This window comes from Hypanus sabinus, chromosome 18 (genome assembly GCF_030144855.1).
Source record: "Hypanus sabinus isolate sHypSab1 chromosome 18, sHypSab1.hap1, whole genome shotgun sequence".
NCBI classification, from domain to species: Eukaryota; Metazoa; Chordata; class Chondrichthyes; order Myliobatiformes; family Dasyatidae; genus Hypanus; species Hypanus sabinus.
In genome coordinates this window covers 76,333,742-76,361,012 of record NC_082723.1, presented here as the reverse complement: position 1 = coordinate 76,361,012, position 27,271 = coordinate 76,333,742, and the positions used below count along the sequence as shown (strand labels likewise).

Sequence of the window (27,271 nt, the reverse complement as noted above, 5' to 3'; positions counted from 1 at the left end):
GACCAGAACTAACATAGTACTCCAAGAGCAGTCTAACCAAGGTCTTACTTAGCTGTAACATTACCTCACAGCTCTTGAACTCAATCCCATGGTTAATGAAGGCCAACTCACCCTACGCCTTCTTAACAACACTGTTAACCTGCGCAGCAGCTTTTAGTGTCCTATGGTGTGCACCCCAAGATCTTGCTGAATCTTGCCATTAAAATTCTATTCTGCCTTTAAATTTGACCTATCGAAATGTACCACTTCAAACTTCTAAGCAAGAAGGCTGTGAGTGGAACAGTTAAGGATTTTCAAAGCGAAGGCATTTTACTACTTGGGGTAAATGAGAGGCAAGACTGTGCAGGTGCATGATGTCAGCCAGTAGAGCGTAAAAGTTTTTTTAAAAGACCGCTTTATCCAGCGGACAGCATTTCGAGCGGTCAGCGGAGTGAGAGGTGGCAGAGTGATGGGGCTTAGGCTATAATGAGGCAAGGCAGGTTTACCTGTATTCATTGCGGAAAGGAAGCAGTATGAGTTTGAGATGTGGCTATTTTAACGCAGGGAATGTTGTGAACAAAGCAGCTGAGCTTACAGCATGGATCAGTACTTGGAGCTATGATGTGGTGGCCATTACAGAGGCTTGGATGGCAGAATACAAACCATCTACAACCACCCTTTGCCTTCTGTGGGCAAGCCAGTTCTACACCTACAAAGCAGTCTCCTTGGATCCCATGCCTCATTACTTTCTGATTGAGCCTGGCATGGGGAACAAATGCCTTATTGAAATCCATATATACGACATCCACTGCTCTACCTTCATCAATGTGTTATGTTATATCCTCAAAGAATTCAATCAGGTTCATAAGGCATGTCCTGCCCTTGACAAAGCCATGCTGACTATTCCTAATCAGATTATGCCTCTCCAAATGTTCATAAATCCTGCCTCTCAGGATCTGCTCCAACAACTTACCCATCACTAAAGTAAGACTCATTGGTTTATAATTTCCTGGGTTATCTCTCTTCCCTTTCTTGAACAAGGGAACAACATTTGCAACCCTCCAAACCTCCAATACTACTCCCATCCCTATTGATGACACAAAGATCATTGCCAGAGACTCAGCAATCTCCTCCCTCGTTCATTTCCTAATAGCCAATCAAGTACAGCCTCTCCTGTAATTGGCTTATTAACATATTGTGTCAGGAAACCTTCCTGAACACATCTAACAAACTCCACCTCATCTAAACCCCCTGCTCTAAGGAGATGTCAGTCAATATTAGGAAAGTTAAAATCTCCCATCGCAACAACCCTAGTATTACTACACTGTTCCAGGATCTGCCTCCTTATCTGCCCATCAATGTCCCTGTTCTATTGGGGGGTGGGGCTCTATAAAAAACACCCGGTGGAGTTATTGCCCCCTTCTTGTTTCTGACTTCCACCCACAATGACAATCCCTCCATGACTCCTCCTGTCCTGAAGCTGTGATACTGTCCCTGATTAGCAGTGGCACTCCACCACCTCTATTGTCTCATCCCTGTCCTTTTTGAAACATCTAAAGCCTGGCACACTCAGCAGCCATTCCAGTCCCTGAAACATCCAAGTATCTAATGGCCACAACATCGTGGTTCCACGTATTGACCTACACTCTAATTTCATTCAGCTTGCTTATGATACTCCTTGCATTAAAATAGATACATATCAGACCATCTGGCTGAGTGCTTCTTTGCTCAATCATCCTCCTATCCTTCCTCATAAACTCCCTACAAGCTGTCACTACTTGTGTATAAACTGCCCCATCCTCTGCCTTTTCACTTTGGTTCCCAACCCCCTGCAAATCTAGTTTAAATCCTCCTCATCTAACTTAAACCCACGCCACAAAATAGAACAGAATTCCGAGAACCTTTGCCACCAGTGGTGAAAAGTATAATATTCCCATGGGAGTGCACATTAGGCCATGTGGAAACCAAGCCCAGTCCTAGAGATGGTGATACAGTGCTGTGCAAAGGCCTTAGGATCATATACATAGCTAGGAAGCTCAGACTTTGGCACAGTACCATACATGGAGCAAAGAGCTAGCTTGCAAATCTAGCGGGAGCAAACGATGCTGGGAATGGAGAGGGTGGAATGTCATAGGAGGGGTGTGGGACGCACGGCAGGAGAGTGCCAGGAGTAGGTGGCGTAGGTGCAGATTCACACAGCCCTGAGACACCAGGCAAAGCGATTTGATTCCAAACAATTGGCTTATTGATCATTACAGAATGTCTCTCTGGTGCTTCCTACTCCCTTCCCTCTCCCTGCATAGGGCATAGGCTTAAGGAGAGAGTGGCAAGTTTCAATTAGGAACTTGACTGGTAAATTTTTCATACAATGAGTGGTAAATACAGTACTGTGTAAAAGTCTTAGGCACTCTGGCTATATATTCTTCCATTGACCATGTATATTTCTTCTGGGTCCTCTCGATTCCTTTCACATTCCAATAATAGGTACATTGGTAATATGGGTGTGATTGGGACCCCTGGGCTCATTGGACCAGAAGGGCTGTTACCCTGCCGTTCTCTAAATGAAATAAATTAATTAAATAAATAAACAGTGCAACAAATTAATGTAGAGTATACATGTAGAGAAAATTAGACGGGATCTTATTGAAGCCTACGGAATATTGAAAGGCCTCGATAGAGTGGATGTGGAGAGGATGTTTCCTATGATGGGAGAGTCTAGGACCAGAGGACATAGCCTAGGATAGAGGAACGTCCATTTAGAACAGTGATGAGGAGGAATTTCTTCAGGCAGAGGGTGGTTAATCTGTGGAATTCATTGCCACAGATGGCTGTTGGTGTCACAGGCATGGCAACACTTGTGGGCTGTCCCAGCACATTCCTTGATGATTTGATTAAATGCACAATCTTGGTCAAAACTGGACTGAGAGCAAACATACCATTTGTAGGAGTTGTCGGAGATTTTCAAGTGGAACGTGAAATTCTTTTGTACTACAACCAGTGAACAACGGGGAGACTGAGAAACTAGAACTAATGGTTGAAAAGTAATAGTGGGGATCCAAAGCACCGCCATCTGGTAAGTACGAACCTGGAACACAAACAGAAATGACTTTCGATTATCCCAAACAGAAGTTAGCTTAATCACGTTCCTGATAAATACAGTCATCGTCAAACACAACAGCACCACCCAGGACATGCTCTCTTCTCTCTGTTGCCATCAAGTAGAAGGTACAATGGCATTGGGAATTGCAATACCAGATTCAAGAACAGTTAATGTCCTTCAACCATCAGGCTCTTGAACAAAAGCAGATTACTACACTCACCTGCCCATCTACTGAGAAGTTCCTACAAACAGTGGTCTCACTTTAAGGACTCTTTATCTCAAGCTCTCATTATTTATTGCTAGTTATTTATATTTACATTTGCACATTTTGTTGTCTTCTGCACTCTATTTGATCTTTCATTGATCCTGTTATAGTTATTATTTTATTGATTTACTGAGTATGCCCACAAGAAAATGAATCTCAGAGTTGTATGTGGTGACATATATGTACCGTATTTTGATAATAAAATTTACTTTGAACTTTGAAGAAAGAAAACACATTCACAAAAAAAGGCCTTAGGGTCATACAACATCCCATTTCTGTCTCGACCAGAAGCATTGACTGTGTATCTCCTCCATAAATGCTGCCTGACCTTCTGATTTCATTTTGTGTGCTGCTCTAGATCTGCAGAATCTCTTGTGCAGAATTACCTTACTGTTGAAGGCTGCTACTATAACTTTGTGTGCCTGCACTGAACTTCCTCTGCAGCTTTTACACCGTATTCTTCATTTTTGTAATTGTATTACCTTGTACCAGGTTCCTTAAGGATGTCATAGCTGGGGGTGGTAATGAGCATAATGGGCACTCTCTACGAAATGCTCCCAATGGTGTGCATCTCAAGTAGCCTCTGACACCAAGTCCAACTCCTGGCCTTCATCAGTGCCTTAGCTACTAAGACCGATGGAACCGTTTCTACTGACAGGAGAGGGTGCAAAGATGGATTACTGGCTCCTTAAAACCAGTCACTTCAGACTGATGGGGCTTGTCTGCTGTGGTTGGCAGCTCATCAAAGAGAAGGAAAACTCTGATCTCAAACCTCAGCTGCTTTGCAGCTGTACCCACTCATGTCTGGTCATGAACGTTATAGCTTAAGGAGAAGTGAAGCCATTTTTGCAGCATTAAGTCTTACCTTCAAAATACTGCATATTGTTCCCTCCAGGTGAGCAAGGAACAGCAGTTGAGCATTCTGGACTCCCCTGCAGGGTTAACAAAAGCAAGATGAGGGCAGGTAGAAACTATCAAATACAACAGTGGATTGAAGAGATGATGCTGACATCATGGGTAATAACAGCAGATTCGACACACATTAAATTCTGGGCAATGAAGTTAATATATTTTAGACCATAGCACATTACATCACAGTATAGGCCCTCCGGCCCACAATGCTGTGTCAACCTTTGAATCTACTCCAAAATCAGTATCACCCTTCCCTCCTAAATAACGGTCTATTTCTCTACCATCCATGTGCCTATCAAATGTCTTATACCTCTCAAATGTATCCGCCCCCACCATCATCCCCAACAGTGTGTTCAACACTGTGTAAAAAAGAATACCTCTGACACCCTCCCCTATATTTTCCTCTAATTACCTTAAAATGTTGCCCCCCACCCTTGCACTAGCCACTTCCGCCTGAGGAAAAAGTCTCTTGCTGTCCACTCAACCTATTCCAATTAGAATTATAAAATACATTATAACAAAACTAGCAGTTTATATCAAGCAGAGGTAAAGAACTCTTTCCTCAAAAGTAACCCAAGTTTAAGTATTTTTAATTACTTCCAAAGTAACAAAACTTCTCTTGAAAAAGACATTAAAAGACTTTCTCAAGTCTTCCTCTTTTACAAAATATGTCTTTCTTTAGGAACATTAAACATAATGCCTCTTGGGAAATATTATATTTTTGTAAAAATCTCAAAATATTTCCTAAATTTCTTAAGTTTGCACTTTTGCCCACTCAACTTTAATTATAATCAGAGTAAAAATTGCCATATAAAATGATCTTGGGAATAAAAAGTTTTACGTATGATGAGCACTTGATGGCTCTGAGACTGTACTCACTGCAGTTTAGAAGAATGAGACAGGGTGGGGGGGGGTGCATCTCATTGAAACCCATCAAATATTGAAAGGCCTTGATAGAGTAGACATGCCATTCTAAGAAAAATTTTACCCGTAACAACAACTAAACTTTATAATAAATTTAACCTGGGAGACATTGGTCACACCGTTGGTCTTCTATCGCAAGCTATCACATGACTGGCAGACAGTCAAAAGGAAGATGGGCAGGATCAATTGAGAATTGGTGAAGGAACACTACCACAGATCACTTAGAGCTTTGAGTGATTGTGCTCAAAATTTGGGAAAGTTTTGACAGAAGGGATTCGTCTGTGTAACTAAATACTCTTGAAATCTATCTCACTCAGAGCATTTGATGGCTCTGTGCTTATACTCTCTGGAGTTCAGAAGAATAGGGAGGGGCGGGGTATCTCACTGAAACCTATTGAAAATTTAAAGGCTTAGATACTAGAGTGGACATGCCATTCTACAGAAGAATAATACCCATAACAACAAGTAAACTTTATAATAAATGTAACCTGGGAGACATTGGTCACACTGCTGGTCTTTTGACGCAAGCTATCACATGACTGGCAGACGGTCAAAAGGGAGCTGGGTAGGATCGATCTAAAGTCATTGAAGGAACGCCTCCTCAGTCCATCCATCTCACTTGGAGCCTTGAGTGATTGTGCCGTTATTTTGGGAAACAGTTTTGACAGAAGGGATTCATCTGTGTAACTGTAACGACCAAATGCCCTTGCAATTCCAATCAAACATGGTACCGTGCATCTGCACATGTTTTCTGCAAAAGGTAAAAATCATTAGTGTTACCAAGCTTATCACAAGGATAATCTTGTAATTCAGCATTCCAGAAACAGTGGGGATTATTAACAAAATTCTGTCATATTATTTGTAACACAGAAAAGAACTGTCAGGTTTGAAATAAACCTGGAACATGATGGCTTTCAACCAATGACTAGAAATGAGAAGTAATTTGATACAAGATAGATACTTTTGATTTTGTGTTGAGATATTTGTATATTAAAGGTGGGTAGAAACAAATAACAGGCCTTAAAATCAAAACCTAAGTCAAGTCGATTATCATTTAACTATACATATTTATACTGTCAAACAAGACAATAATTCTCAGGACCAGGGTGTAAAGCACATCACACACAATAACTAATGAAAGTACGGATAAAATCTACAGATGGATTACACATAATTAGGAGCCTGGCCAGGTGGACAATTGGAGGATACTGATGGAGATGATGGGAGAGCAGAGACGGCTGAAGTTTCTGCGAATAGTTCAGAAGGCGCAGTACAGATATGTCCCACAGAGGAAGAAGTTCTCAAGGGGTAGGCAGCCATGGCTGACAAGGGAAGTTAAGGACAGCATAAAAGCAGAAAGAGTATATAAGACAGCAAAAGTGGGAAGTTGATTGATTGATTTTAAAAAGCTTCTTAAGCTTTTAAAAGCTTTTAAAAAGGCAATTAAAAAAGCTATAAGAAGGGAAAAGATGAAATATGATGGTAGACTAGCCAATAATATAAAGCAGAATACCAAAAGATTTTTCAGTTATATAAAGAGTAAAAGGGAGGCAAGAGTTGATATGGGACCCCTGGAAAATGATATTGGTAAAGAAATGGCAGATGAACTTAATGGGTACTTTGCCTCTATCTTCACTGTGGAAGACATTAGCAGTACGTCAGAGATCCATGAGTGTCAGGGAGCAGGAGTGAGTGCCATTGCAATTACAAAGGAAAAAGTGCTAGGCAAACTCAAAGGTCTTAAGGTGGACAAGTCACCTGGACCAGATGGAATACATCCCAGAGTCCTGAGAGAGGCTGCTGAAGAGATAATGGGTGCATTGGTCATGATCTTTCAAGAATCACTTGATTCTGGCATGATATTGGGGGACTCAAAGATTGCAAAAATCACTCCACATTTTAAGAAGGGAGGAAGGCAAAAGAAAAAAAATTATAGGCCAAGTAGCCTAACCACAGTGTTGAGAAAATGTTAAGAGTCTATTATTAAGGATGAGGCTTCGGGGTACTTGGAGACTAATGATAAAGTAAGTCAAAGTCAGCATGGTTTCTGTCAAGGGAAATGTTGCTGACAAATCTGTTAGAGTTCTTTGAGGAAATAACAAGCAGGGTGGACAAAGGAGAGGCAGTGGATGTCATTTACTTGGATTTTCAGATGACATTTGATAAGGTGCCACACATGAGACTGCCCAACAAGATAAAATCCTATGGTGTTGCAAGAAATACTCTGGCATGTACAGAGGAATAGCTGACAGACAGGAGGCAGTGAGTGGGAATAAAGGGGGCCTTTTCTGGTTGGCTACCAGTGACTAGAGGTGTTCCTTAGGGGTCAGTATTGGGACCACTAATTTTCACATTCTTTGTCGATGATTTGGATAATGGAATTGATGGTTTTGTTGCAAAGTTTGCGGATGATACAAAGATAGTGGGGGGGTAGATAGTGCTGAGAAAGCAATGCTATTGCACTAGAACTTAGACAAATTGGAAGGGTGGGCAGAAAAGTGGCAAGCAGAAAAGCGTGTAGGGGAATGTACAAGAATGCACTTTGGTAAAAGGAACAATACTGCGAACTATTATCTAAACAGAGAAAAGGTTCAAACATCAGAGGTGAAGAGGAACTTAGGAGTCCTTGTGGCAAGACTTCCAGAAGGTTAATTTACAGGTTGAGTCTGTGGTAAAGAAGTCAAATGCAATGTTGACACTTATTTCAAGAGGAATAGAAAATAAAAGCAAGGAGATAATACTGAGCCTTTATAAGGACACTAGTCAGGCTGCACTTGGAGTATTGTCAACAGTTTTGGGCCCCATTCACAGTAAGGACATGTTGTGATTGGAAAGTCCAGAGGAGGTTCACAAGAATGTTTCTGGGAAAGAAGGAGTTAACATATGAGGATGATTTGACAGCTTTGGGCCTATACTCAACAGAATTTAGAAGAATGGAGGGGGATCTCATTGAAACCTACTGAATGTTGAAAGGACTAGACAGGATGGATGCAGAGAGGATGTTTCCTTTGGTGGGGGCATCCAGAACTAGAAGGCACAGCCTCAAAATTGAGGGGTGACCTTTTCGAACAGAGGTAAGGATTTTTTTTTTGAGCCAGAGAGTAGTGAATCTGTGGAATGCTCTGCCACAGACTGCAGTAGAGGCCAGGTCTGTGGGTATGTTTAAGGCGGAAGTTGATAGTTTCCTGATCAGTCAGGCCATCAAAGGATATGGCGAGAAGTCAGATCTCTTGGGTTGAATGTGATCTGGGATGATGAAATAAATGGTGGAGCAGTCTTGATGGGCTGAATGGTCTACTGCTGCTCCTATGTCTTACGGTCTTATGATCTTACAAAAGAATGTAAGTGCATAAGTTAAATATTGTAAGGTACAGAACAGATTAACCAGTGACACCTCAAATATGATGTGGCAGGGAGTTCAGAAGCCTAATGGCGTGAGGGAAAACCCTGTTTCCCATCCTGACCGTTCTTGTCTTTATGCATCGGAGTCTCCTGCCTGATGGTAGAAAGTCAAAGAGAATGCTGGATGGATGGGTGGGATCCTTAATAATACTAAGGGCCCTGCAAATGCAGTGCTCCTGATAAATGTCCCCAATGAATGGTAGGGAGACTCCTATGATCCTCTCGAGTGTTCTCACAATCCTTTGTACAGACTTCCAGTCCAATGCTCGGCTGCTCCCGTACCAGATGGAGTTGCAACTTGTCAGGACACTCTCAATGATAAGCAGCACCAAAGGAATTCAATAGCAGAAACACATTTTCATACAGTTCCTCTATGCTCTCGATAGTGATAAACTGTAAACCTTTTTAGTCATGTGGGCAGATTCACACAACTTGGTAGGAGAGGTACCCATTGGTTCCCACTAGTTTACACTTCCCAGCCCTGCATCAATTTCCTTCCTTTGATTGTGTCCCATCCCTTGATTCCAACAGAAATTCATCCATCCCTTTGACAAATAATCAAACAGCCTTTAGTTGCATTAGCACCATTAATGATCCTTGATATTCGATCACAGAAAACTTCGGCTGATCAAAAATAAAGCTGGCGCACACACAGAAAAATATAAATTAAAAATGTCTAGTATCAGAGGGCATGCATTGAAGGTGAGAGAGGGTTGGTTCAAAGGTAGATGTCAGGGGTAAGTTTTTTTATTCAGAGTGATGGACGCCTGGAATGCGCTGCCTGGTATGGTGGTAGATAAATTGTAGACTTTTAAGAGATGCTTGGATAGGCACATGGATGTGAGGAAGATAGAGGGATATAGACACTGCAAAGGTAGGAGGGATTAAAGTTTGGGTGTTTGTGAGCAACACACACAAAATACTGGAGGAACTCAGAAGGCCAGGCAGCAGCTATTCAAAAGAGCAAACAGTTGATGTTTTGGGCTAAGATCCTTCAGTGGGACTGGAGAAAAAAAAGATGAGGAGTGGAGTTAAAAGGAGGGGGGATGGGGAGGGAGAAACAAAAGGTGCTGGATGAAACCGAGAGCTGGGAAGTTAATTGGTAAAAGAGATACAGGGCCGGAGAAATGGGGGTCTGATAGGAAAGGACAGAAGGCCAAGGAAGAAAGAAAAGGGGCAAGGAGCACCAGAGGAAGGCGATGGGCAGGCAAAGAGATAAGATGAGAGAGGGAAAAGAGGACAGGGAATGGTGAAGGGGGATAGGCTATTACCAGAAGTTAGAGAAATTGATGTTCATGCCATCAGGCTGAAGGCTACCCAGATGGAATATAAGATGTTGTTCCTCCAATTTGAGTGTGGTTTCAAAGTGACAGTGGAAGTGGCCATAGATAGACACACCGGAATGGGAGAGGGAAGTGGAATTAAAATGGGTGGCCACTGGGAGTTCCTGCTTTTCCTGGCTGATGGAGCAGAGGTGCTTGGCGAAGCGGTCTCCCGATCTATGTTGGGTCTTACCGATATACAGGAGGCCACACCAGGAGCACTGGACATAATATATGACCCCAACAGAGAGCAGATGTGGTGAAGACAGAAGAATTGAGAGAAGGGGATGGCATTTTTACAAGTAACAGGGTAAGAAGAGGTATATTCCAGGTAGCTGTGAGAGTCCATGGGTTTATAATAGACATCAATAGACTCCAGAGATTGAAACAGAGAGTTCAAGGAAGCGGAGGGAGATGTTGGAAATGGACCAGGTAAACTTGAGGGCAGGGTGGAAGTTGGAGGCACAGAGGATGAAGTCGATGAGCTCCGCATGGCTGCAGGAAGCAGCACCAATGCAGTTGTTGATGTAGCATATAAAAAATGGGTGGGGGGGGGGGGAACACCAGTGTAGGCTTGGAACACAGACTGTTCCACATAGCCGACAAAAAAGCAGGCATAGCCAGGACCCATGCAAGTGCTCATGGTTATACCTTTTGTTTGAAAGAAGTAGGGAGAACAAAAGGAGAAATTATTAAGCGTGCGGGCAAGTTCCGCTAGATAAAGGAGTGTGCTGATGGAGGGGAACAGGTTGGGTCTGGTGTCCAGAAAGCAACTGATAGCTTGGAGGGGTTCCTGGTGGGGGATGCAGGTGTATAGGGACTGGGCATCCATAGTGAAAATAAGATGATGGGGGCCAGGGAACTTGAAATCATTGAAAATATCTAGAGCATGTGAGGTGTCGCAGATGTAGGTAGGGAGGGACTGAACCGGGGGATAAAACAGAGTTGAGGTATGCAGTAAACACGAGGAAATCTGCAGATGCTGGAAATTCAAACAACACACACAAAATGCTGGTGGAACACAGCAGACCAGGCAGCATCTATAGGGAGAAGCACTGTCGACGTTTCGGGCCAAGACCCCCTTGATCAGGGCCACCAGCATTGTGTGTGTTGCTTGAGGTATGCAGTTATGAGTTCAGTGGGGCAGAAACAAGATGAAACAATAGGTCTACCTGGACTAGCAGGCTTGTAGATCTTGGGTAGGAAGTAGAAATGGCAGGTGCAAGCTGCAGGAACAATGAGGTTGGTAGCAGTAGATGGGAGATCCCCAAAGCTAGTAGGGTTGGTGATGGTGCTCCTTAGTGGGGCCCTGTTCGGGGGGGGGGGGGTAGGTAAGAGGAGGAGTCTGAGAGTTGTCACTGGGCCTCAGCAAGATAGAGGTACAGCATCCCCCTTATCTGCGAGTTTGATGGTGAGGTTAGGATTAGTGGGAAGGGAGTGGAGAACAGAGCTTTTGGAAGGAGTGAGGTTGGAATTGGAGAGAGAAGTGTTGCAGTCGAGGCAGTTGATGTCCTATCAGCAATGAAAGAAGTGCAGGCAGAGCAGGCAGAAGACCTGAACAGGACATCCAGAAAGAAGAGAAGGGTTGAAGACAGGAGAAGAGGTCATCTGTGTGTGGTCGAGAGTCCTTGCCATAGAAGCAGGCTGGGAGACCGAAGAGGCGGAAGTAGAGCTGAGCATCACAGCGGGTATGGAACTCACTGAAGTGAGGGCACAGAGGGACAAAAGTGAAGCTCTTACTGAGGAGAGAATGTTCTGCCTCAGAGAGGGGTAGGTCAGAGGTAACGGTGAAGACCCGGCACACTGGGATTGGAGGGGGCAAGGGGATTGGTAGTGTCTGAGGAGAAGGGAGGTTTGAGGTGTTCAGGGATGGTGGGGTGAGAAGAAGAAAGAGTCTCCAAGAGCCCAAGAGCTGGTGGTGGGACCTAAGAGAGACGGGATTGCGCAGTGGTGGTGGGGGAAGGGGAGACTGGGGTTCCAGGAGCAGCACATGAAGTCTCGGCCTAGCAATCAAAGGCTATAGTCGGAGTTGGAGGCTGCGTAATCAGCATTTTGGAGGTGTCCAAAGTCGTTGGAACCCACATTGATGGTGGCAGAGTCCGGGTTTTGAATCTGCTGTGGAACATTAGAGCCGCTGTTTTAAATCTGCTCTGGATTGTTGGAGCAGTTGTTTTGAATCGGCTCTGGATCGTTGGAGCCGTTGTTTTGAATCGGCTCTGGATCGCTCGAGCCGTTGTTTTGAATCTGCTCTGGATCGTTGGAGCCGCTGTTTTAAATCTGCTCTGGATCGTTGGAGCCGTTGTTTTAAATCTGCTCTGGATCGTTGGAGCCGTTGTTTTAAATCTGCTCTGGATCGTTGGAGCCGTTGTTTTAAATCTGCTCTGGATCGCTCGAGCCGTTGTTTTAAATCTGCTCTGGATCGCTCGAGCCGTTGTTTTAAATCTGCTCTGGATTGTTGGAGCAGTTGTTTTGAATCTGCTCTGGATCGCTCGAGCCGTTGTTTTGAATCTGCTCTGGATCGCTCGAGCCGTTGTTTTGAATCTGTTCTGGATCGCTCGAGCCGTTGTTTTGAATCTGCTCTGGATCGCTCGAGCCGTTGTTTTAAATCTGCTCTGGATCGTTGGAGCAGTTGTTTTGAATCTGCTCTGGATCGCTCGAGCCGTTGTTTTGAATCTGTTCTGGATCGCTCGAGCCGTTGTTTTGAATCTGCTCTGGATCGCTCGAGCTGTTGTTTTGAATCTGCTCTGGATCGCTCGAGCCGTTGTTTTAAATCTGCTCTGGATCGTTGGAGCCGTTGTTTTGAATCTGTTCTGGATCGTTGGAGCCGTTGTTTTAAATCTGCTCTGGATCGCTCGAGCCGTTGTTTTGAATCTGCTCTGGATCGCTCGAGCTATTATTTTATCCTTCCATTGGCTACTTTTGATTTGATTTTTAACTGCTTTGGCATAAACTTTTGGGCCGAAGGGCCTGTTCATGTGCTGTACTGTTCTGTGTTCTGTGTTCTATGTTCTAAATCCATGTGGTTACTAAAAACAGCATAATCAAAGATCCACAAACATTTTTGCTTTCCCTTCTTCAGAAGCTAAAAAAAAAGACTGAAAGCATGTACCACCAGTCTCCACACACCTTCTACCCCAATGTTAAATAGTTCCCAAGAACAATAAGCTGAACTCTCTGGTTATGATCTTTCACCGTCTCATTTCGCTGCATTGTACTCTCCCTATCACTGTTTCAATTTGATAAATAGAGTTGTGAATCTGTGAAATTTTATTGCCACGGGTGGCTGTGTCTTCACATATATTTAAGGCAGGAGTTGATAGATTCTTGATTGGTCATGGCATGAATGGAGACGAGGAGAAGACAGGATTTTGGGGCTGAAAAGAAAAATGGGCCAGCCATGATGAAGTGGGCCAAATGGCCTAATCATGCCCCCTATATCTCGTGGTCTTAAGGTCTTTATTCTGCATTGTATTGCTTTACCTTGTTCTACCTCAATGTTCACCAGTTCGACCTGTATGGACTGTATGTAAGACATTCACAGTACATGAGTTCAAATTGACGAGAATAAACTGTTTCCATTCCAACTTTACTTTGCTGGGTCATATAGGATTCTGTTCCTCACAGGTACATCATGCCCACTTTGTGATATGATGGATGTACAGTAGTGTGCAAAAGTCTTTGGGCAGCAAGGTGAAGATACATCTGTACCAAAGGAGGCGTAAGGCGCTCCATCCCTCCACCAGCCTGCAGGTCACCCTCAGGAAGGAGTAACACCTGATCAGGGTCACATGAAGCCACAGGAGGAGATGGTGGATGGTCATACAAGTAGCTGGTGCATATCACAAGTCCTGATGCCAGGCAGACAATTGCTAAAGTATTGATAATGGCTGGGGTCACCCATCTTGTACAGACACTGCCCAGTAACAGGTAATGGTAAAAGACTTCTCTAGAAAAATTTACCAAGAACAATCATGCTCATGGAAAGATGACGACCACCTACATCATACTACATAGCACATAATGATGATGATGCAAAAGTCTTAGGTACCCTAGCTATATATATGTGCACAGCATTTTGTACAGTACTGTATATAACAGGTGGTCAGTGAGCTTCACTGGCTCATTTGCCAATGGATATTCAAGACAATTAATGAAACATCCTTTTTAATCCTTTACCCTCCAGTTGAGTGCCAGCTCTGGAACTAACTTCTTCACATAGTCTACAATTTTATGAATATACCACTTATTATATACCACTTTAGGAAAATAATGTTTCCCGTACCTTTATCCTGAGTCTGAGGTGCCAGACACATTCCCAAAAGCACTTCCATTACATCCAATATTGCCTTTAGAATCTGAAAAATATTATAAAATATTAAAAATTGAAAACTAAATTTTAAGGGAGACTGTTAAATGCATGAAAGGGCTGCTGAAAGCCACCTTGCACCTTGAACACTGTATCTTATAATATCAATACCTTATACACTAGAGAGAATAAATCTGTTATTCAAATTTTAAGTCCAAAATAAATTTATTATCAAAGTACAGCATACACAGTACTATGCAAAAGTCTAAGGCACATGTAAAAAATTATGTAAAGCAAAGATGCTTTCAAAAATAATGAAATGAAAAGCTTCTTTATGTCAAAAAAATTACTTTAGCTGTCTTGCTTTCTTCTGTCACTCCAGGTAATCCCAAACAACCTGAATGATGTTGAGATCAGGGCTCTTGTGGAGAACACACCAATTGCAGTAGAACTCCATGTTCTACTTCTTACTGAAGGTAGTTCTTTATAACCTTGGCCACATGTTTGGGGTCATTATCCTGCTACAGGATGAAACTGGGACTGATCAGTTGCCTCCCTGATGGCATTGCATGATGGATGAGAATCTGTTTGTACTTCTCAGCATTGAGTCTGACTGGATCACCAACTCCATCAGCTGAAATTCAGCCCCAAACCTGCAGTAAATCTGTGCTATTCTTCACTATTCTCTGCAGACACTCATCGAGGTAGTGCTCTTCTACAGACTAACTGCCTCCTGTTTGAGCCAAAAACTTCAAATTTTGACCCATCAGTCCAGAGCTCTTGCTGCTATTGTTCAACACCGCCATCCTTGTGTTTTTGTGTTCAGGTGACTGTTTACATTTGGAGGAATGGCTTTTTGGCAACAACTTGTCCACGAAAACAACTTCTCTGGACTGCAGAGGGGTGTTCTTGGGTTCCAGTAGTTTCTGGGAGTTCAGAGCTGATAGCAATTTAGAAGGGTCATCAGTTTGATGCAACTCTTGTCTGCTGTACTCAGTTTCCGTGGTTGACCATTGCTTTTCTAGTCCTCCACTTTGCCCACTTATTTGTACTTCTTCAGCCACATTTAAATTTAAGCACATCTTTAAGTTCCTGTCAGCCACAAAATTTCTGCTTGGAAGAGAACTTGCTGATGCAGTATGACCACCTTGTGTCTTGTTGCTGTGCTCACTCTTGCCATGGGGTCAGAATAGATTATTTAGAGGTTAACCTGTCATATCTGCTATACCCTCTCCTTTTAGCGTGGTCATCCTTTGCCCAGTTTGATTCCTCCTACACCTGTTTCTGTTTCAGTTAATCAGTTTAATTAATTCAGCTCATTGTCAATGATGATTAGCACCTGTTGTTACCTTTGTTTAATCATGTACTGAGCTATATGCCTACAAAGTCATCCAGATTTTATTTGAAAAGTGGTATATTACTTAATATCAAAATCACAAAAAAATCTGCAGATACTGGAAATCTAAAGCAACACAAACAAAATGCTGAAGGAACTCTGCAGGTCAGGCAGCATCTATGGAAAAGAGTTGTTATGATCCCAGCCCCCTCCTTTGTGAGAATCGCAAGAGCACCCGTCGAAAGGGAGGGGGTCAGTAGACCCAGTAGGAGAGAGAGAGAGAGAGAGAAATGTGCCAAATTGCACGTCCCCACCCGGGATACAGAATAAGATGCCAGCGACTATTGTCTCATGGAGACCACGTGAAAAGCCCTCGGGCAAGGTGGGCTGCTTGAGAGAGAGATTGCATCGTCCCAACCTGATTGACACCTGCGACCCCGTGAGGAAGTATAAAGGAGAGTCTCAGGGGGACAGCCCCCTCAGACGCACCAAGAAGACACGAGAGTGTTCCCACAGTAGCGGGAAGCCATTCTGAAGGAAGCCACGTGCGTTAGATTCCGGGATTGGAATTTGTGGCTGGAATCACAGAAAACCGCTTTTAACTAACATCGGGGAGAGGAAACCAACGCTCCCCCGATTTCACGGAGGATTCATCAAGACTCGGCAAGTTCTTTCTCTTCTCCCCCACTCTCTCTCTCTCGGTCGCCCCACGTGAAACCCAACGATTTTCAAAGGGCTGAGGCCGGCAGCCTTCTGAGTGACTTTTATATTTCCAACGGACAATCTATTAACCCCTGGACATCAGCAGAGCTCACTTCTTAATAATGATTATTAATATACCCGCGCTTTAGATTGAGTGTTGACAATGTGCACTATCTGAATGTATGTATTAACCCTACTTTTGTGTCCCTTTATAAATAAAACGTTTGGAAATAGTGACATCAGACTTCAACGGACCTCTCTATCTTTGCTGGTAAGTTCTCCAGTTACGGGATTCATAACAGTTGGGGTTCTCGTCTCGGGATTTGACACCAAATTGGGAAGCCAGTGAATCGGGCTTGTAAATCAAAAACTTGAATCTGGTTATGCAGGTAGCCAGACGGGAAACCAGCAAAGATGGACGTGGGTGAATTTATGGAAAACCCGACGGTGGGGGCGCTAGAGGCGGCCACAAAATCAGACTTGTTAAATTTAGCGAAGGGGTTGAACCTCACAGAAGTGAGGTCATCCATGAAAAAGCGGGAGGTACGAAGGGCCATAACCCAGTATTACATTGGGAAGAAGGTATTTGAAGCTGAGGTATTGGGAGATATCCCTGAAGAGGTACCATCAAGTGGGACGGTTCAGTTAGAGGTGGAGAAATTGAAGTTGGAACGTGAAATTAAGTTAAAAGAGCTGGAAGCGGCTGAGAGAGAGAGGGAAAGGCAAAGGCAGCATGAAATTCACCTAAAGAAGCTAGAAGCAGAAGAGAAAGAGAAGGAACGGGCAGAGAAAGAGAAGGAACGGGCCGAGAAAGAGAAACAGAGGCAACATGACTGGAAAATTGAGAAGATGAAGAACGAGCGAAGAGATCAAGGGTTAGACCAAGCAGAGCGGTTTAACGCTGGTAGGGAGTTGAGATTGGTGCCCCCGTTCGAGTAGGCAGATGTCGATAGTTATTTCTTGCTTTTTGAAAAGGTGGCAGTAAATCAGAAGTGGCCAAAAGAGCAGTGGGTGGCGTTGTTACAAAGTGTGTTAAAGGGGAAGGCCCAACGAGCCTATGTGGCCTTGTCCCTGGAGGAGGGAGGAGTGGAGAATTATGATGAGGTAAAAAAGGTCATTCTCCGGACTTACTAATTGGTACCCGAGGCCTATAGACAAAAGTTTAAAAATTTAAGGAAAGGGTGGAATCAAACGTATACCGAGCTAGCCCATGAGAAGGGGGTGCTCTTGGACCGTTGGTGCACCGCGGAAAGAGTGGGCGAGGATTATGGGCGTCTCAGGGAGTTGTTTTTGATTGAGGAATTTAAAAGTTGTGTTCCGGAGGAGATCCAGGTGTATTTGAATGAGAAGCCGGATAAGTCCATTTCAGAATTTGCCAGGTTGGCGGACGAATATGCCCTAACCCACAAGACAAAGACTCCCACGAATAAAGGTCCCCAGAGAGACCGTGGAAACAATCGAGAAAGTCCGATGAGTGAGGCAGAGGTTCCACCGGGAACTAGCGGTAAGGATGAGGGGGAAGGCAAGACGGCCAGAGGGTTCCGGGTTTGACCTGTTTTAATTGTGGAAAGGAGGGGCACATTGCATCTCGATGCTTTGCTCCGAAAAAGGAGATAGGAAGAGGGAAAGCCGCAGTCCCTATCAGGTGTGCCGTGGTAATCAGCAAATCGGCCAGGGAGCCGAGGGTAGACAGAGTACGAGAAGGCTCTGGGAGTTGTCTGTCACACGGAACCGTGTCTGTGACGGAGGAAGACACACCAGTTTCCGTACGAATCTGGAGGGATACGGGCGCTGAATTATCCCTGGTTAGCCGTAAGGTACTAGAATTTGGTCGGGAAACGGGCATGGTAAAGGTGGAAGGAATATATAAATGGATAGAAATGGTGCCCTTATATAAGGTCATTCTGGTTTGTGAGCTGGTGTATGGATCAGTTGAAGTGCGGGTGCCCTCAGAATTCCCGAGAGATGACGTGGACATCCTGCTGGGGAATGACTTAGCGGGGGTTAGGTTTGGTCAGCCATGCTGCCGACCTGGCGACAGGCGAGTGTGGTGGCCCCGTCCCTAGCGCCCAAGGACAATCTCGCCGCCGCGGTCACTCACAGCCTGTTGAGAGAGACAGCTGTGAACGAGAGCAGTTTAAATCTGGCCAGTTTTGATTTGGCCGAGACGTCTTTGCTGACACTGTGCCATGAGGGTTTCGAGGGTGGTAAGACGAAGAGTAACCATATAACCATATAACAATCACAGCACAGAAACAGGCCATCTTGGCCCTCCTAGTCCGTGCCGAACCCTTAATCTCACCTAGTCCCACCTACCCGCACTCAGCCCATAACCCTCCACTCCTTTCCTGTCCATATACCTATCCAATTTTACCTTAAATGACACAACTGAACTGGCCTCTACTACTTCTACAGGAAGCTCATTCCACACAGCTATCACTCTTTGAGTAAAGAAATACCCCCTCGTGTTTCCCTTAAACTTCTGCCCCCTAACTCTCAAATCATGTCCTCTAGTTTGAATCTCCCCTATTCTCAATGGAAACAGCCTGTTCACGTCAACTCTATCTATCCCTCTCAAAATTTTAAATACCTCGATCAAATCCCCCCTCAACCTTCTACGCTCCAATGAATAGAGACCTAACTTGTTCAACCTTTCTCTGTAACTTAATTGCTGAAACCCAGGTAACATCCTAGTAAATCGTCTCTGCACTCTCTCTGATTTATTGATATCTTTCCTATAATTCGGTGACCAAAACTGCACACAATATTCCAAATTTGGCCTTACCAGTACCTTGTACAACTTTAGCATTACATCCCAACTTCTGTACTCAATGCTTTGATTTATAAAGGCCAGCGTTCCAAAAGCCCTCTTCAACACTCTATCTACATGAGACTCCACTTTCAGGGAACTATGCACAGTTATTCCTAGATCTCTCTGTTCCTCTGCATTCCTCAATGCCCTACCATTTACTCTGTATGTTCTATTTGGATTATTCCTGCCAAAATGTAGAACCTCACACTTCTCAGCATTAAACTCCATCTGCCAACGTTCAGCCCATTCTTCTAACCGGCATAAATCTCCCTGCAAGCTTTGAAAATCCACCTTATTATCCACAACACCTCCTACCTTAGTATCATCGGCATACTTACTAATCCAATTTACCACCCCATCATCCAGATCATTTATGTATATTACAAACAACATTGGGCCCAAAACAGATCCGAGGCACCCCGCTAGTCACCGGCCTCCATCCCGATAAACAATTATCCACCACTACTCTCTGGCATCTCCCATCTAGCCACTGTTGAATCCATTTTATTACTCCAGCATTAATACCTAACGACTGAACCTTCTTAACTAACCTTCCATGTGGAACTTTGTCAAAGGCTTTGCTGAAGTCCATATAGACTACATCCACTGCCTTACCCTCGTCAACATTCCTCGTAACTTCTTCAAAAAATTCAATAAGGTTTGTCAAACATGACCTTCCTCGCACAAATCCATGCTGGCTACTTCTAATCAGATCCCGTCTATCCAGATAATTATAAATACTATCTCTAAGAATACTTTCCATTAATTTACCCACCACTGATGTCAAACTGACAGGTCTATAATTGCTAGGCTTCCTTCTAGAACCCTTTTTAAACAATGGAACCACATGAGCAATACGCCAATCCTCCGGCACAATCCCCGTTTCTAATGACATATTAAAGATCTCCATCAGAGCTCCTGCTATTTCTACACAAACTTCCCTCAAGGTCCTGGGGAATATCCTGTCAGGACCCGGAGATTTATCCACTTTTAAATTTCTTAAAAGCGCCAGTACCTCCACCTCTTTAATTGTCATAGGTTCCATAACTTCCTTACTTGTTTCCCACACCTTAGACAATTCAATATCCTTCTCCTTAGTGAATACCGAAGAGAAGAAATCATTCAAAATCTCTCCCATCTCCTTCGGTTCCACACATAGCTGACCACTCTGATTCTCTAAGGGACCAATTTTATCCCTCACTATCCTCTTGCTTTTAATATAACTGTAGAAACCTTTCGGATTTACTTTCACCTTATTTGCCAAACCAACCTCGTATCTTCTTTTAGCTTTTCTAATCTCTTTCTTAAGATTCCTTTTACATTCTTTATATTCCTCGAGCAATTCCTTTACTCCATGCTGCCTATATCTATTGTAGACATCCCTCTTTTTCTGAACCAAATTTCTAATATCCCTTGAAAACCATGGTGCTCTCAAACCTTTAACCTTTCCTTTCACCCTAACAGGAACATAAAGATTCTGTACCCTCATAATTTCACCCTTAAATGACCTCCATTTCTCTATTACATCCTTCCCATAAAACAACTTGACCCAATCCACTCTCTCTAAATCCCTTTGCATCCCCTCAAAGTTAGCCTTTCTCCAATCAAAAATCTCAACTCTAGGTTCAGTCCTGTCCTTCTCCATAATTATATTGAAGCTAATGCTATTGTGATCACTGGACCCGAAGTGCTCCCCAACACATACATCTGTCAGCTGACCTATCGCATTCCCTAACAGGAGATCCAACACTGCCCCATCTCTAGTCGGTACTTCTATGTATTGTTGCAAAAAACTATCCTGCACACATTTCACAAACTCTAAACCATCCAGCCCTTTTACAGAATGAGCTTCCCAGTCTACGTGTGGAAAATTAAAATCTCCCACAATCACCACCTTGTGTTTACTACAAATATCTGCTATCTCCTTACACATTTGCTCTTCCAACTCACGCGCCCCATTAGGTGACCTATAATACACTCCTATCAGTGTTACTGCACCTTTCCCATTCTTCAATTCCACCCAAATGGCCTCCCTAGAGGAGCTCTCTAATCTATCCTTCCAAAGCACCGCCATAAGATTTTCTCGGACAAGCAATGCAACGCCTCCTCCTCTGGCCCCTCCTACTCTATCACACCTGAAGCAACTAAATCCAGGAATATTTAGTTGCCAATCACACCCTTCCTGCAACCATATTTCACTAATAGCTACAACATCATAATTCCAGGTATCAATCCACGCTTTAAGCTCATCCACCTTTCTTACAATGCTCCTAGCATTAAAATAGATAAATTTAAGATACTCTCCATCTCCTCCTCTCTTTCCATCCCTAACAATGCATTCAAATTTATTATCCTTTTCTTTCTTCTCCCCTACATCTTCGGGCTGAGCGCATCCCTTCTCCATCACCTGCCTTTCTTCCCTCACACACTGTCTATTTACTTGCTCCACTGGTGAACTAACCTCCTCTCCCATAGTCTCCTCAAATAGTCTCCCGCCCCCCCCATCTTACTAGTTTAAAGTCCGCCCTGTAGCCCTAGCAAACCTCCCCGCTAGGATATTGGTCCCCCCACGATTCAAGTGTAACCCGTCCTTCTTGAACAGGTCACTCCTGCCCCAGAAGAGGTCCCAATGATCCAGAAACTTGAATCCCTGCCCCCTGCTCCAATCCCACAGCCACGCATTCATCCTCCACCTAATTCTATTCCTACTCTCACTGTCGCGTGGCACAGGCAGTAATCCCAAGATTACTACCTTTGCGGTCCTTCTTCTTAACTGCCTTCCTAACTCCCTATACTCTCGTTTCAGGACCTCTTCCCCTTTCCTTCCTATGTCATTGGTACCTACATGTACCACGACCTCTGGCTCTTCACCCTCCCACTTCAGGATATCTTGGACGCGATCAAACGTCCCAAACCCTGGCACCAGGGAGGCAAATTACCATCCGGGACTCCCGGTCACCTCCACAGAACCGCCTGTCTGAACCCCTGACTATCGAGTCCCCTATTACTATGGACCTCTTTCTTCTAACCCTACCCTTCTGAGCTACAGGGCCGTCCTCTGTGCCGGAGGCTCGGCCACTGTCACTCCCACCAGGTAGGCTGTCCCCCCCAACAGTACTCAAACATGAGTACTTATTGTCAAGGGGTACAGCCACTGGGGTACTCTCTAGTACCTGCCTCTTCCCCTTCCTGACTGTAACCCACCTATCTGCCTCCCGTGGTCCTGGAGTGACCACCTGCCTGTAACTCCTCTCTATCACCTCCTCACTCTCCCTGACCAGGCGAAGGCCATCGAGCTGCAGCTCCAGTTCCCTAACTCGGTCCCTCAGGAGCTGTAGTTCGGCGCACCTGGCGCAGATGTGGACGTCCGGGAGGCTCGGAGACTCCAGGATCTCCCACATCCGACACCGAGAACAACAAGCTGCCCTCACATTCATACCTCCCAAATAACTGAAAATACAAGAACTAAAAGGTAAGCCTACTGTGCCCTCTTCCGCCTAAGCCCTCTGAGCCCAAGCCTTACACTCTGCGCCCGGCTCACTCCGCTGCCCGCAAACGAAGCTAGTAAAGTAAAAGGGGGTAAGGGAGAGGAGATAGATCTGCCTTTAGCGAAGAGAAAGGTCCTAAAGGTAGGAGATAAAGATGAGAAACAGATAAAGCTGTTGAAAGATCCAGAGTTGGACATGGATGATCTGTCTGCTTTGGCAGAATTGTTTGTAGAACTTGAGAGTTCTAAAGGTGTTCCCGATAATGAGAGGAGGGCAGTCCTAGATGGAAAGGATACCCTTGTCTCGAAGGGGTCTGCTGAAAGGGCCAAGGAGGTTGTTTCAGCTCGCAGGGTTGCGCCTTCCCCGGGTGGGAGCTGCCCGGAGAGTAACTGGGAGGATCGGGGGAAGTTAGAATTTGAAAAAGGTACGGGTGTTGAAAGCCGGGAAGAGGCCAATGTCCCGTTTGAGTGTGTCCGAGATGGGGATGCACGAGGTGCTGAACCTGGTAACGGAGCTCAGAAGTCTGAGGTATCTGATCCAGTGGATCCAGTGGCCGACCTCGTGGGTCAGATGGACTTGGTTCAGTGGGAAAAGGGTTAACCTTGGTAACCGGGGAGAGTGTGAGTTCCCCGGCGTTTGTACTCGAAGGAGTGTTCAAAGTTAATGCAGAATTTAAGAATGGGGGGGTGAGGATTGTTAGCAAAGGAAACGAAAAGTCTGTAGTTTCCAAATCGAAGGAAGAAATCTTAAACCTGGCAGATCGCTCACAGAGTGAGCCGGGGTATAGCGGGGCCCCCCACTCTATTGTTATGCCAGGATGGGGAGTGAAAAGGCTGCCTTCGACATGCTACTTGAGCGAAGAGTTCTAATCAAACACCAATAGCCTGAAGGGGACTGATAAAAGGGCCAGCCACCTGGGTAAAATCAAAGAGTTGGGTGGAAATGGTCTAAGTCTGGGGCATGGTGTTGCTAAAATAACCCCGATGAGCAGGGCGGGTGGGAGTTCACCATGAAAAATTACTCAAGTTCCCCAAGGGGGGGGCTCGCCGGAAAAGAGGCGACGATTAATGGAGATGCCATTGTTAGACAGCCAAGCAGGTTGAACGGGTTTGCGCCAAAGCCTGTGAATAATAAAGACAGCCCTTTGGAGACCTGTCGGTTAAGTTAAAACGATTAGTTTTAACGATTAGTATTCGCGTAAACTTTTGTAAATGCACCTAAGCTAAGGTCACACCTCCTTAGTTTTGTTGCTTAAGAAAAAAAAATTAAATAGGTGGTTATTGAATTGAAGTCTGATGTACGGTTCGCAATGTTAAGATATTAAAGGGACACTGTAATCGTTAACTATTTAGATACTGACTTGAATGTATAACGGTAGTATTTTGTGAAAAGAAAAACTTGTGTATTGTGTTAGATTCAAAACTCCTGTGAGACTGGACCACTCCGTTTTAACCGCTGGTAAAAACGTTTTTATGAGGGGAGGTGTTATGATCCCAGCCCCCTCCTTTGTGAGAATCGCAAGAGCACCCGTCGAAAGGCAGGGGGTCAGTAGACCCAGTAGGAGAGAGAGAGAGAAATGTGCCAAATTGCACGTTCCCACCCGGGATACAGAATAAGATGCCAGTGACTATTGTCTCATGGAGACCACGTGAAAAGCCCTCGGGCAAGGTGGGCTGCTTGAGAGAGAGATTGCATCGTCCCAACCTGATTGACACCTGCGACCCCGTGAGGAAGTATAAAGCAGAGTCTCAGGGGGACAGCCCCTCAGACGCACCAAGAAGACACGAGAGTGTTCCCGCAGTAGCGGGAAGCCATTCTGAAGGAAGCCACGTGCGTTAGATTCCGGGATTGGAATTTGTGGCTGGAATCACAGAAAACCGCTTTTAACTAACATCGGGGAGAGAAAACCAACACTCCCCTGATTTCACGGAGGATTCATCAAGACTCGGCAAGTTCTTTCTCTTCTCCCCCAATCTCTCTCTCTCTCTGTCGCCCCACGTGAAACCCAGCGATTTTCAAAGGGCTGAGGCCTGCAGCCTTCTGACTTTTATATTTCCACGGACAATCTATTAACCCCTAGACATCAGCAGAGCTCACTTCTTAATAATGATTATTAATATACCTGCGCTTTAGATTGAGTGTTGACAATGTGCACTATCTGAATGTATGTATTAACCCTACTTTTGTGTCCCTTTATAAATAAAACGTTTGGAAATAGTGACATCAGACTTCAACGGACCTCTCTATCTTTGCTGGTAAGTTCTCCAGTTACGGGATTCATAACAGAGTAAACAGTCGATGTTTTAGCTAGAGACCAGTCTTGGCCCAAAACGTCGGCTATTTACTCTTTTCCATAGATGCTGCCTGGCCTGCTGAGTTCCTCCAGCATTTTGTGTGTGTTGGTTTCACTTATTATGTTACTTTTTTAACAGATACAAAAAATTCTCTGTAACATTTATTTTTTTGGAAAATTAATTTTGGAAATTTAAAATTTGCTCTTTTCTACTAATGCAGAAGACAAAAAATAAACACGAGAAACAAAATTTGTACTTTAAAAATCTAGAGTGTTTAAGACTTCAGTAAAGTACGGTGTGTGTAACCATATGCTACCCTGCGATGCATTTTCTTGCAGGCGTTTACAGTAAATTCACAGTCTATTGTTCAAAAGCACAAAACACACATTTCTCAGAGCAAGCACTCATAAAAAATAGGAATTAACTATATTTATAAATGTACATAACCAAAAGGTACCTATTCTTCTAATAATTTAAAAGTAACTTATATCAATTAAACTGTTAATACTTAATTGCTACAGATTTTGAATTACAGCAATTTTTCAACAATATATAACAGTACTGTTAAAACACGAGACTAATTGTAGATTTGGTTAAAAAGTCGGCACAAATTGTGGGCCTAAGAGCCTGCATTATGATGTACTATTCTATGTTCTATTACCGAATTCAAATAGTTAGTATTTAAATAGTTACAGGCATTTTTAGCAAAATTAATTTTACAGTGTATGCAGAACTGAAGCTTTATAACACATTGGTCAAACCACAATTGGAGTATTGTAGCAGCTTAGGGTCTCTTATCTAAGACAGGACGTACTAGTGTTGCAGAAGATTCAAGAGGTTCATAGGAATGAAAGAGTTAACATCTGAGGAGCGTTTGATGGCTCTGGGCTTGTACACACTGGCGTTTTAGAAGAATGAGGGGGGAATCTCATTGAAACCTATTGAAAGGCCTAGACAGAGTGGAAGTGGAGAGGATGTCTCCTATCGTAGAGGAGTCTAGTAGACACAGCCTCAGAAAACAAGGATGTCCCTTTAGAACAGAGATAAGAAGGAACTTCTTTATCCAGTGGGTGGTGAGTCTGTAGAATTCATTGCCACAGATGACTGGAGAGGCCAAATCACTGAGTATATTTAAAGCAGACGTTGATAGGTTCTTGATTAGAAAGGGCATCAAAGGTTACAGAGAGAAGTCAGGAGAATGGGGTTGAGAGATAATAAATCAGCCACATTGAAATGGCAGAGCAGACTCAATGCACCAAATTGCCTAATACTGCCCCTATATTTTATGGTCTTATGAAATCAGAATACTGTCTCACCTGTCCCGTTAACGTAGAATCTTTCTGGGCTACATCAAAAAGTAGAGTCACTAAGCAGAAGCTGAAGTTTTCAGCAATTGGAAGCTTTCCTGCAAGGTAGAAGTGAACAGCAATGTTTAAACTTTGTCCTCAACAACTTTCCATTTACAAGTGATGCCTATACTCAACACGATAGCATATGAAAATTCACATGAATCCTACTCCTGTCCAAAGATGTACTTACCATGACAAAATTAAAAATCTGTAGATCCTTGACAGAGTGGATGTACTGAGGAGGGAGTCTAAGACCAAACTATACAGCCTCAGAATAGAGGGATGTCCATTTAGAACAGAGATGAGGAGAGTGATGAATCTGTGAAATTTGTTGCCACAGGCAGCTGTGGAGGCCAAGTCACCGGGTACATCTAAGGCAGAAACTGTTAGATTGCAGCTCCTTAGGGACTGGGTTAGGGAACTGGAGCTGCAGCTCGATGACCTTCGTCCGGTTAGGGAAAGTGAGGAAGTGATAGAGAGGAGCTACAGGCAAGTAGTCACACATGGGCCTCAAAAGACAGATAAGTGAGTAACAGTCAGGACACGGAAGGGTGAGAGTACCAGAGAGTACTCCTGTGGCTGTGTACAATAAGCACTCCTGTTTGAGCATTGTTGGGGGGGGATGGCATACCTGGAGAAAGCAACAGTGACCGTGCCTCTGTCACAGAGTCTGGATCTGTGGCTCAGAAGGGTAGGGAAAGGAGGAACGCAGCAATAATAGGGGACTTTATAGTTAGGGGGTCAGACAGGCAATCCTGTGGACGCAGAAAAAAAATGCAGATGGTAGTTTGCCTCCCAGGTGCCAGGGTCCGCGATGTGTCTGATCGTATCCACGATATCTTGAAGTGGGAAGGAGAACAGCCAGAGGTCATGGTACATATTGGTACCAATGACATAAGTAGGAAAAGGGCAGTGGTCCTGAAAACAGACTACAAGGAGTTAGGAAGGAAGTTGAGAAGCAGGACCTCAAAGGTAATAATCTCGGGATCACTGCCTGTACACATGACAGTGAATATAGGAATAGAGTGAGGTGGAGGGTAAATGGATAGCTGAGGGATTGGAGTAGAGGGCAGGGATTCA

At 44.1% G+C, this 27,271-nt stretch overlaps 1 protein-coding gene across 1 annotated transcript in view; it reads right to left on the bottom strand.

Moving 5' to 3' along the window:
- The window catches only part of pi4kab (phosphatidylinositol 4-kinase, catalytic, alpha b), a 314,691-nt gene that overhangs the window by 259,513 nt on the left and 27,907 nt on the right, over positions 1-27,271 (bottom strand). The window contains exons 4-8 of the mRNA XM_059943702.1: positions 26,159-26,247; positions 14,187-14,259; positions 5,669-5,931; positions 4,210-4,276; positions 2,916-3,064 (exon numbers count right to left, since the gene is read on the bottom strand). Of these exons, the coding sequence (XP_059799685.1) occupies positions 2,916-3,064; positions 4,210-4,276; positions 5,669-5,931; positions 14,187-14,259; positions 26,159-26,247 (641 nt within the window). The remainder of the gene's footprint in view (positions 1-2,915; positions 3,065-4,209; positions 4,277-5,668; positions 5,932-14,186; positions 14,260-26,158; positions 26,248-27,271) is intronic.